This window comes from Protomyctophum bolini, assembly GCF_963924005.1.
Source record: "Protomyctophum bolini genome assembly, chromosome: 5".
Taxonomy (NCBI): Eukaryota; Metazoa; Chordata; class Actinopteri; order Myctophiformes; family Myctophidae; genus Protomyctophum; species Protomyctophum bolini.
The window spans coordinates 35,594,281-35,607,096 of record NC_137866.1 but is presented as its reverse complement, the minus strand read 5'-3'; the positions used below and the strand labels follow the sequence as shown (position 1 = coordinate 35,607,096).

General features: G+C 38.8%; 1 protein-coding gene across 1 annotated transcript; it reads left to right on the top strand.

Annotated features, from left to right (window-relative positions):
* Nucleotides 1-8,052: 8,052 nt before the first annotated feature.
* LOC308316171 (nuclear migration protein nudC-like) lies at nucleotides 8,053-9,054 on the top strand (the record flags this gene model as incomplete). Its single annotated transcript, XM_080764608.1, has 1 exon — nucleotides 8,053-9,054. One exon carries the CDS (start codon nucleotides 8,053-8,055, stop codon nucleotides 9,052-9,054), a length of 1,002 nt encoding a protein of 333 aa, XP_080620734.1.
* Nucleotides 9,055-12,816: the final 3,762 nt, after the last annotated feature.

Below are 12,816 nucleotides of genomic sequence, written 5' to 3'. Positions count from 1 at the left end.
CCTCCTGATCTTGACACTGCTGCAGCCTGCAGGCCTCAGTCTGCCTCAGTGTGTCCTCCTGATCTCGACACTGCTGCAGCCTGCAGGCCTCAGTCTGCCTCAGTGTGTCCTCCTGATCTCGACACTGCTGCAGCCTGCAGGCCTCAGTCTGCCTCAGTGTGTCCTCCTGATCTCGACACTGCTGCAGCCTGCAGGCCTCAGTCTGCTCAGTGTGTCCTCCTGATCTCGACACTGCTGCAGCCTGCAGGCCTCAGTCTGCCTCAGTGTGTCCTCCTGATCTTGACACTGCTGCAGCCTGCAGGCCTCAGTCTGCCTCAGTGTGTCCTCCTGATCTTGACACTGCTGCAGCCTGAGGCAAAACCACAGACATGCACGCTCATTAATAAAGCACATAAAAAGGAGCACATCATCACTGCTGGGTGGAAACCTTGTATGTCCACAGCAGTTAAGTCTAACCTGTGTTCCTATGGAGTCAATATAGTTGTTATTTTGTCACAAGTTGTTAATTCATCTAATTCATTTTGTGTGTGTGTGTGTGTGTGTGTGTGTGTGTGTGTGTGTGTGTGTGTGTGTGTGTGTGTGTGTGTGTGTGTGTGTGTGTGTGTGTGTGTGTGTGTGTGTGTGTGTGTGTGTGTGTGTGTGTGTGATTATGGACAGTGGAGATGTGACAACACCAGGGTGTAAGTAGGTGCATGTTGGTGGGGTGTGAGTGCCCCCTTTCGGCTTTTTTCCCCTTTTTTTTGCTTGAGCGTCCAAAATATCTGTGCATGGCCCTGATAGAGACATAAGTGTCACTTCTGCTCCTTCAGGCCTACTCAATGTAGCCTATTGACATTTCTCTCTCCAACCCAGGGGTGGGCAATTATTTTTCCCAAGGGGCCAACAAAAAATATTGTTGAGGGCTGGTCCAAAAGGCTCAATTCTGCATAATTAGATTAGATTAGATTAGATTACATTTATTAATTTATTGTCACTGCACATAGTATACAAATACTTTGACAATGAAATGAATAGTGGCGTCTATAGCCAGAGTGCAATACAGTAATGCAGTAATGGGAATAAATACACTTGTTGTACAGAATGTACAGTATGTACAGTAGTATATAATAAATAGAAAAGTAAGCAATGAAGTATAAATATAATACTATATATATAATATACGCTGGTAGGAGTATATGTTATAATTTGGCAATTAAAAAGTGAGGTTGCCTTACAAAAATAATTTATTCAATCAAATTTTCCAAAACAATGGTAAACAAGTTGTCAATCACACGCAATTCACAGCAGGAAACAGGTTGTGTAAGTGAATAAACAGGCTTCAAAAGCACGCATGAGGTAAAGTATGTTTCATTTTCTAATTTCCAACAATTCCAAGTAACCTTTCAATGGGTAATGCGCAGGTCTGCTCCAACCTGTACACATCTTAAAGAACCATTAAACCACCTAAAAATAAAGTAGGCCTACCCAGCAAAACACCAAGATGAAGGTAAACCAACACATCATAAGGTGTGAAGATCAGAAGATCTTTCACTTCTTGGAAGAACTTATTGGCTGGCGAAAAAGATGCAACAGAGATTACTATCAACACTTCTATTTATATTATATTATATACACTTATATTTACAAGTTTTCAGCTAAACGACCGACACTAATAAAATTACTGTTATGTGAGGCTGCAGTACCCTGCAGGTGCAACGAGACAAATGAGGAGACAGGAATAAAGTGCAGAAGTGACCAACATTCTGCATAGACCAACATTGATACTATATACGTATACATTAATGTTAAAAGAGTTTATCTGAAATAATGATATATACCAGTCAGTAACTTCAGCTGAAAACCAAACCTGGATATTATACAGACCAACATGCTTTTCAAGGTGTGAAGATTAGAAAATAAAGAGGTTTTAGCTGAATTTAGGGACAGAAAAATGTCATACCACAGCCACAATATTGCCACAAAAAGCAACACTAATTTGACATAGCCTGTAACATCAACATCAGTACATAATTATGGTGGTTACACAAAACATTATATCCATCATGCAGGATATCTTACAAGTATATGCAATTCATTTCTGAAGCAGGTACTGTAGTTATGTTTTGCATAGTTTAGCAGTCACACTGCAGCGTGTTCTTCTCACGGCCTGGATCTGTTTCCAGCCATATGCATCAATGTAATAATACATAGAACCTGGTTGTAGACAGTATGGTACAATCTGTGGAGCATGAACCATACCAAGTACTGGGAAGGAATTATCTGTTTGAATGGAATTTGTGTGTGTGTGTGTGTGTGTGTGTGTGTGTGTGTGTGTGTGTGTGTGTGTGTGTGTGTGTGTGTGTGTGTGTGTGTGTGTGTGTGTGTGTGATTATGGACAGTGGAGATGTGACAACACCAGGGTGTAAGTAGGTGCATGTTGGTGGGGTGTGAGTGCCCCCTTTCGGCTTTTTCCCCCTTTTTTTTGCTTGAGCGTCCAAAATGTCTGTGCATGGCCCTGATAGAGACATAAGTGTCACTTCTGCTCCTTCAGGCCTACTCAATGTAGCCTATTGACATTTCTCTCTCCAACCCAGGGGTGGTCAATTATTTTTCCCAAGGGGCCAACAAAAAATATTGTTGAGTGCTGGTCCAAAAGGCTCAATTCTGCATGCATAATTAGATTACATTTATTAATTTATTGTCACTGCACATAGTATACAAATACTTTGACAATGAAATGAATAGTGGCGTCTATAGCCAGAGTGCAATACAGTAATGCAGTAATGGGAATAAATACACTTGTTGTACAGAATGTACAGTATGTACAGTAGTATATAATAAATAGAAAAATAAGCAATGAAGTATAAATATAATACTATATATATAATATACGCTGGTAGGAGTATATGTTATAATTTGGCAATTAAAAAATGAGGTTGCCTTACAAAAATAATTTATTCAATCAAATTTTCCAAAACAATGGTAAACAAGTTGTCAATCACACGCAATTCACAGCAGGAAACAGGTTGTGTAAGTGAATAAACAGGCTTCAAAAGCACGCATGAGGTAAAGTATGTTTCATTTTCTAATTTCCAACAATTCCAAGTAACCTTTCAATGGGTAATGCGCAGGTCTGCTCCAACCTGTACACATCTTAAAGAACCATTAAACCACCTAAAAACAAAGTAGGCCTACCCAGAAAAACACCAAGATGAAGGTAAACCAACACATCATAAGGTGTGAAGATCAGAAGATCTTTCACTTCTTGGAAGAACTTATTGGCTGGCGAAAAAGATGCAACAGAGATTACTATCAACACTTCCTGTTATAATTACAAGTTTTCAGCTAAACGACCGACACTAATAAAATTACTGTTATGTGAGGCTGCAGTACCCTGCAGGTGCAACGAGACAAATGAGGAGACAGGAATAAAGTGCAGAAGTGACCAACATTCTGCATAGACCAACATTGATACTATATACGTATACATTAATGTTAAAAGAGTTTATCTGAAATAATGATATATACCAGTCAGTAACTTCAGCTGAAAACCAAACCTGGATATTATACAGACCAACATGCTTTTCAAGGTGTGAAGATTAGAAAATAAAGAGGTTTTAGCTGAATTTAGGGACAGAAAAATGTCATACCACAGCCACAATATTGCCACAAAAAGCAACACTAATTTGACATAGCCTGTAACATCAACATCAGTACATAATTATGGTGGTTACACAAAACATTATATCCATCATGCAGGATATCTTACAAGTATATGCAATTCATTTCTGAAGCAGGTACTGTAGTTATGTTTTGCATAGTTTAGCAGTCACACTGCAGCGTGTTCTTCTCACGGCCTGGATCTGTTTCCAGCCATATGCATCAATGTAATAATACATAGAACCTGGTTGTAGACAGTATGGTACAATCTGTGGAGCATGAACCATACCAAGTACTGGGAAGGAATTATCTGTTTGAATGGAATTTCTTAATCAAAGATACTACTGGATGGGTCTAAGCTTACTGACCACTGACAGACTGCTTTACTTTCAGAACGCAAATCTGTGGTTTTGTCATGGAATAATCAAATGTGTTTCTGTAGAATATAAACAGGTACAATGTGATGAACATAGTGTGTGATTATGGATAGCGGTGGTGTGGATGAAACATCACTACATCAGTGTGGGAATAATGACTGTCAGTGGGGTGAGTGGACTTAAAAATGTCCCTGGTTGTATACATAATTTATTTCCATTTTCTCACAAGTTTCTTTTCGAACTTCCAGTCTGAGGGGATATATTGTACACATTTTATTGAATAGGCCTGCTGCCATATACTGTAATGCGAAGCAACTTGTTTTGACATTTCTTTGAATGTTTTTGAATACATTTTTGACAAACCCAAATTAAGGACCGTTTCCAGTAGTTCATGAATTACACCCCCTATCCACTAGAGGGTGCTTGTATTCACTAAATCTTAACATGACTTCCCTTAGCTTCACCATGTACATGTAGGATGATTTATCACAAATGAATCATGAATTCATGTTAATGAAGATGAAGACACTACGTTTTTGTAGATATGCTTTTTTCGGTGGATTCTATTCCCAGGATGAGTGCTCCTAGGCGGGTATAGGAATAGCAATAAGGAATAACATTTAGTTCACAATTGTTATACTTGATTTTTACATTTATATATATATATTTATATATATATATATATATATATATATATATATTACACATGAAAAAAGAAAGAGAACAAAAACATGAATTGCATTAGTTCATCAATATCAGTATATATATATATATATATATATATATATATATATATATATATATATATATATATATATATATATATAAAACACAATTAAATAACATACATCAATTCTCAATTACGTATAAAACAGATTAAAACAGACTATAGTATAGAATAACTTGTATATATAGCCTAAAGTTGTTCTTTCAACTGGTCATTCAGGTAAATAACTCTTTACCTTTTTCTGAAAGGCTTATTTATCATTTGTTAGATGGAAGTGCTAACTTGTTCCAAAGATCTATAGCTCTATAAATTACAGTTTTTTTCATTGAGTTTGTGTTTGAACCAGGTACAGCGATATGCCCATTAACAGCATGCCTTGTATTGTGGGTGTGTATATCTTGACAATAATCTATTTCTTCAAACAAAAACAAAGGCATCTTTGACTTAATAACACAACAGAAAAATGTGGCCAAACTTGAGGAAATTCTTTGCTGAATAGTGAGTCATGAGAGGCTGAATAGTGAGTCATGAGAGGCTGAATAGTGAGTCATGAGAGGCTGAATAGTGAGCCATGAGAGGCTGAATAGTGAGCCATGAGAGGCTGAATAGTGAGTCATGAGAGGCTGTATAGTGAGCCATGAGAGGCTGAATAGTGAGCCATGAGAAGCTGGAGTGCATATTTACAATACTAGTTATTATAGACGTAGATGACCATACAGTTGAACAAAAATCCAAGTGACACAAAACTAATGATTTACAAACTTGACCCATGATGTCAGAATGAACATAAGATTGACACTTTCTTGTGACTGCAATAGCTCTGTCCATTTTGCTGACTATTGTATTTACATGCTCAGTCCAGTCAAGGACGCCCAGCAATTTGACGTTGTCCACCTGTTGTATGGGCTCACCAGCTATGGATAAGTCAAGTTTGGTGTAGTGACCAATTTGGGCCGTGACCCAAAGACAATATGCTCTTAGTCTGACATATATTTAAAGATAATTTGTTTGTTTTTATCCAATCGTAAACTGTATTCAACTCACTAGACAAAACTTGATTTAATTCATGGCATGAGTGTACATATAATAAATATAAAATTATTTAATGTGCAAAATAGGCACAACTGGCTGAGTCATTAAAGATGGGGGGGTTCAGGGTTCAGTACTCTTTCATGTCATGAAAGGTGCTATACAAATAAAGTTTTATTATTATTATTATTATTATTATTATTATTACAAAGCACATAGTAGACAACCAGTAAGATGCCTTATAGGTGAGAAGTGACTGCGGGACTGAGACACCAGACTAATGGAATCATCACTTCATTATGTTCTTTTTTAAATCAAAGGCTACTTAATATCCAAATCCAACAGATAAACTATATGAAGTGTCTTCAGTGTCTATGAATACTAAAATGTGCTTTACATGGGGGCATGATGAGAAAACAAATGACATTTTGGAAACACAAATACATCACACCAATTCATAATATGCACAATATATGAAAAAAACATACAATTGTCTATACTGTATAAGGCTATACTGGTGTCTTTAGTCCTCGGCTCGGCGTTTCACTATGGTTGTTTTTTATAATAATTAGGCATTGACTGGAAGTTCGAAAGTGTTCATAAATAATGTGAAAGCTATAGGCTTGTCAGAGAACAGTCTGCAAATACATTTACAAATTACCATGGGACACCATTTAAAAGGTATAAACGTTATGTTGAAGAACCATTGTTACAGAAATAGTCTATGAAACAGCAATCCCTAACTTTACTTTGTTTATATTACATCAAGGAATCAATGTGAGATGTGAGAAATTATTCTAGTAGATGTTTGTAATCAAATTAATTGGTTAACCTGATTAACCACTGAAGCCCTATTTACTTGCGCAAGCAGAGTGCGCAAGTAATAGTTTCGCCCAGCTCGTATGCACCGTCGCAGCCAACCCGCCACTTTTGATGCGTATGCACCGTCCCAGCAAAGTGTGCCTGATTTGCTGCCTATGGGACCAGATTACATGGTGTGTGTGTATATGTATACCGTAACTAGCTCTCAATGATGACGTAAGAAATATGTGGATTAAAGGACCCAATGCCAGAGTGTAATTGGTTTTCGATGGTGACGTAATGACGATATGTTTTAGTGTTGGGAGGATTAAAGCTAATGCTCCTGTGTATACATGTATGTAATCTGGCACCACTGCCGTATCAGGCACAGTTAGCTGTGACGGTGCATACGCATCAAAAGTGGTGGGTTGGCTGGGACTGCGTACGGCACAAAGTAACCACAGTATACCGCTAATCAACTTACAAATTACATATACATACTGTATATACATAGTATATATGCATAGCTCTCAATGATGACGTAAGAAATATGTGGATTAAAGGACCCAATGCCAGAGTGTAATTGGTTTTCGATGGTGACGTAATGACGATATGTTTTAGTCTTGGGAGGCACACAAGTTGTTGACAACGGTACAGCCTTGTTTTGTCCGTGTCTCCTTCTTTCTGGCAGGTTACAGAGCTGACGATTTGCCGACAGGGGATCTGTCCATTCCTCAGCATTTGGCAGTAGGTGTCATTGTGGTACCTCGTCATGTGTTTATGGAGGTAGATCTGAGACGTGAAGGCATAATTATGTACACTCAGAACAAGAGAATACCTTATTAGTCTGGTAAGACTGGGACCTCACTCCTACCAGGAGAGGTGGTTCATCGTCAAAGCTGCTGCTAAACATGACTGTGATGTGGAAAAGTGTAGGGCCTTTGTGTGTTCTCTCTCTTCCCCTCTCCTCTCTCTCTCTCGTATATCTCTGTCTATCCTGTCTATCCTTGTCTATCTTCTCTGTGTCTGACCTAACCTCTTAGGACACTATATGAGTTGGTAGAAGTGTACATAATGCACCGTATATAGGCCAGAGATCTGGTCTGACCACACACAACACAAACTGTTGCCATGCATGCTACATGATACCGATTTGTGTGGCCAATTATCAAGATGTTAATTATTAATATATAGCTTGATTAGTGCAGTGTCTTGAGTACTTGGAGGACATTCTATTATGGGTGCATGCATTGATATGATGTCATGATGTTATGACATCGTTCACAAACCGCATACCAAGTAACTTTCTGCCTTCATACGGTCTTCCTTGGTCAGCTGGTCACTAATTCCGCATTGGTTACCAGGAAGTGCAGTTAAAAAGTGTGACTCATTTCAAGTTGTTTCATCCGAGTCATTTTGTTTCCGATCGCTTTCACATTTGACCCATTTGTATCATATTCATCAATAATACTCATCATTATGGCTGATGGGGACGAGAAGTATGACGGGATACTGCTTGCTATGGCACAACACGAAGGAGGCGTACAGGAGATGGTTAATGCATTTTTCAGCTTCCTCCGGCGCAAAACCGATTTCTTCACAGGTGGGGAACATGGCGCCCCCGAAAAGCTTGTGAAAGAGGCATTCACTCACCACAGCACACTGGCGTTGAAAGCCAACAGAGTCAAACAGGACAGACAGGTGGACATGGAAGAGAAGGCAGGGAGAGCAGCTGCAAAGATTGCAAAGGAAGAGAGGAAGAAGAAAAATAAAGCTGGTCCCCAGATTTGTGAATTGACTGATGAGAAAGCAGACCAACGTAAAACTAAAATCAACCAGAGAAATCAACAAGAGGGGACAAAAGGGCCTGTGAACACAAATGAAAGCTCGTGTGAAGAGGAGAAAGCAGACATGGGGTGTAATTCAGAGGGAGAGGACGATGAGAAGGATAAAGATAAGATGAAGTCTAATGCTGGTAATGGAGCTGACCTTCCCAACTATACGTGGACACAGAGCTTATCTGAAGTTGACCTGGTGGTGCCCTTTAATGTGACGTTCCGTATCAAAGCGAAGGATGTGGTGGTCGACATCCAGCGGCGATCCCTGAAGATTGGCCTGAAGGGACATCCTCCGATCATCGACGGACAGCTCTGTAATGAGGTGAAGGTAGAAGAAAGCTCCTGGGCCATAGAGAGTGGTAAGATTGTGACTGTTCACCTGGAGAAGATCAATACAATGGTGTGGTGGAACAAGATGGTTACCACAGATCCAGAAATCAACACCATGAAGCTCTGTCCCGAGAACTCAAAGCTCTCGGACCTAGATGGAGAGACTCGAGGTATGGTCGAGAAAATGATGTATGACCAGAGGCAGAAGTCCATGGGCCAACCCACCTCTACAGAGCAGAAGAAACAAGACATTCTTAAAAAGTTCATGGCTCAGCACCCAGAGATGGATTTCTCTAAAGCCAAATACAGCTGAGAGGTAATTTAATCTACTATCTATAGCCATGTTACCTAGTGGCAGTGCTGGGAGTGCTAGCATTTAAACCAAACAAAGCAAACCAAACAAGCAACTATCCATTAAAAGCGTTCCAAGGTGTCGATGATGACCAGGCTGACCACCGTGATGTTGGGGCCGGAGCAGGAGCGCTGGAGCATACATAATTTCCCCCACCAAAAAACTCAAAACCTAGGCTACATTTTACAAAAGCAGATCTACAAGCTCCAGTCACATCGCAATGTATTTGTGAGCTTGTATCTGCTATTATGTGGTTAATTCATAATGCTTTTTCTGTAACTCTGGGTCCCAACGAGACACCAAATGTATTTTTCGGGTCTCAGCTGAATTTGGGAACCGATGCAGATTAGACTTCACCTTTTTCGCACAGGTTTCGCTTCGACAACCTTCTCAAATTTTGAGAATATGAAGAGGACTATTTTGTCTTTGAATGTGCCTCCCCACATTTTGTGTTATGTTATTTGAAATAAATACATTTAAATAAATGGGATTTGTGTGTGGGATCGTGTTGAAACCTTGGCCAAATCAAGTCATAGCTTTGTCAATACTGTCTGTTGGCTTTGTATATGGCCTATATACTGTATTATTAGGCCACATACTAAAGTACTCATGCCATTGTATATATAGGGCAGCGGTGGCCATTCGGTGCACAGATAGAAAGCCCATTACTTTTCCCCATAAAGATTTCCAAAATTATTTATATTAATTATTTTAAGAGGGGAACTAAGCCAGCCAGGCTCCTGTAGAATCATGAACATAAAATGTCTGATTCTGTGTCAACATATTTTAATATTTAATTCAAATTGATTTAATAAATGCCTTTTTTCTTCTTTATTTCTTCATTTATTTTTTTCCTTTTTTGTTTTTGCAGTTATGTTTTACATCAAATGTTTTATGGTCATGATCCACCAGGAGTCTGGTTGGCTTGCTTCCAGCCTTAAGATAATCTATTTGTTTTCGCCATGACCGTAGAATCTACGTTATGGTAGTGGCGAAAATGACATATACGGCGTAAACATCTACGGCGTAATGTCATAGTATTGATGACTGACATTAACCCATTTAGGCCTGACGTCAAAATTAAAAAAAATGTCTTCTAAATCCTGACAGTTTTCTGAAAATCCTCATATTTCTATATCAGTGGTGCTCAATATTTCATGTCAAGGACCCCACAAATGATATGTAATTGGCCCCTGACCCCCATCTGAAAATATGTTGTACCAGGGAATAGGGATCCCCCAGAAGCTAAATCTTTAGTTAAAAGCGTTCACTGTGAAAGAATATATATATTCAAAGAATTGCTCCATATTTTCAAGTTTTTTCTAAAATAGCAGATCTACAAGCTTGTAGCGCGGCACAGAGCTTGTAGATCTGCTATTGTTTAATAGCTAAACTATAACATAATGCTTAAAAATGGGTTTTAATAACCTATTCTGGGGGAACATATAGCCGATCTACAGGAAACAGGCTGATAGACGATCTGAGCTTGTAGATCTGCTATTTTTTAGGCAGAGATTTCGTGTAGATTAAGTACAATGAAACTCAGGTCTCTCAACTCATGTGAATTTGGTTAATTCATCATAGTATTCTGCACCCTGGACTTGTGTCATGGCACCCTATATAGGTGGGTGCTACAGGAACCCACTTTGAGAAAGAGCAGTGATTTGGATAGGTGTCATCACGATGCTCCACTTGTCTTTCATTTAGCCCAGATGAACCCAAAGGACCCAGAGAGAGGTATAGCCTACCGGCTCAAAGTGTTAAAGTGTAAAATGAGCTGCTCTTCTGCTCATTATGTATGCACTGTAGCTTTGTGTGTTTGTGATCATTTGATTGGCTGATGTATGCCATATAAGAGCACCCCTCATTTCACACAGGTGTGATTTTTAGTATGTTATTTAGCTGCTACATTTTAGCACACCCACACTTAAACAGAATCCATTGAAAAATCTCTGCATCAATTATTCAGGGAGAAAATGAATGGGGAATTTACTTCCTGCATGGGCCACTAGTCGTTCTGAAAGGGGGCGGGACTGCAACGCTCTATTGGCCCACATGACATCACAGGCCAACAGGAATAAAGATGTACCATGGGCTCGCTACTTGAATAAAGATGTACCATGTGCTCGCTACTTGAATAAAGATGTACCATGGGCTCGCTACTTGAATAAAGATGTACCATGGGCTCGCTACTTGAATAAAGATGTACCATGGGCTCGCTACTTGAATAAAGATGTACCATGGGCTCGCTACTTGAATAAAGATGTACCATGGGCTCGCTACTTGAATAAAGATGTACACAATAGCAGGACTGGCATTTAGAGCTTGTTGATTGGCAACTTTTGGCACACCGCTATAAGTATATAAATCAGGAATTACGATATAAGTATATAAATCAGGAATTACGATATAAGTATATAAATCAGGAATTACGATATAAGTATATAAATCAGGAATTACGATATAAGTATATAAATCAGGAATTACGATATAAGTATATAAATCAGGAATTACGATATAAGTATATAAATCAGGAATTACGACGCCATCACAGCGCATCAAAATACATTTTAGTCTAAACAACTGTAGCCTACTGTAGGCTAATTTATTTAGTCAACTAAAATTAAAACATTTCAAAATACTTTTTTTTTTTTCAAATTCATAACGACTATGACTAAAAGTAAATAAATATTTGCTGTCAAGATTAACACTGTGGCACAGTTTGTGTTTGTTTGTTTATTTATTTATTGCTGTAATCCCACCCTGATGTCCTTTAAGTTAACAAAACCTTTCTTTTGGAAGTTCGTGGTTCTTGGGAGTTGGTTAAATGAACACTTTTACACTGACAGAGTTAAACAAAAAATGTGCAATTCTGCAAGTGTGGTTGCACTGACAATTTCAAGGTTTAAGTACAGTATGATGATGATGTACTTTGACAGTGTAGTTACAGTGTACACTAAGTCCCAGAGGGACTTAGTGTACACTGTAGGGACACTACAGTGTAGGACACTACACTTAGTGTAGTGTCCCAGAGGGACTTAGTGGGGACCAAGAACAGCGATCATATGGGTACGTATGTCGGTACATTCCACCAGCCAATGAGACACCACTGTTCTCCATGACGTAACTAAAGTATTCAAAATTGGTATAAGGTCAATATAGGGGCTATGTATCGGCTGGGTATGTATGTATGTCGGTGTACCCCATTGGGCAATGAGGGACCACTGACCACTGCTCTATTTCAAACCTAGACAGCATCAGTAGTCGGGGATCCAGTCACCGGAAATTTGAGAGGACCTGTGATGTCATGCTATACTTTTTTTTGGTGTTTTTTCTATTAATTTGGTCATTAAGGTCCATAGAATAAGAGGGCTGCTCTGCCGGAAACATCGCGAAAAAAAGTTATGGCCATTTTAGTATAATGAAGCCTTTATTTTTTTGCCCATTTTCGCCTATTGTAAAAAACTAGGTTTCTTTTCTTAAAGTGCTCAGTAGGTTGTGTAGGCTGTCAATAAATGATTCCCAGATACACAGAACACATATGTGAACAACACCAAGTCCAGAAATACACTCACAAAGCCTTTCCAAATGATTTATAGCCATTTTTGGTACCAAAAATTCATCCGTTTTTTGCATTTTTCCCAATACTTTCATCTTTACTTCAATAGTAATCAACTTTGCCATGGGTTATGACATCAGCCAATGTGTCATTCTTTTCATCAA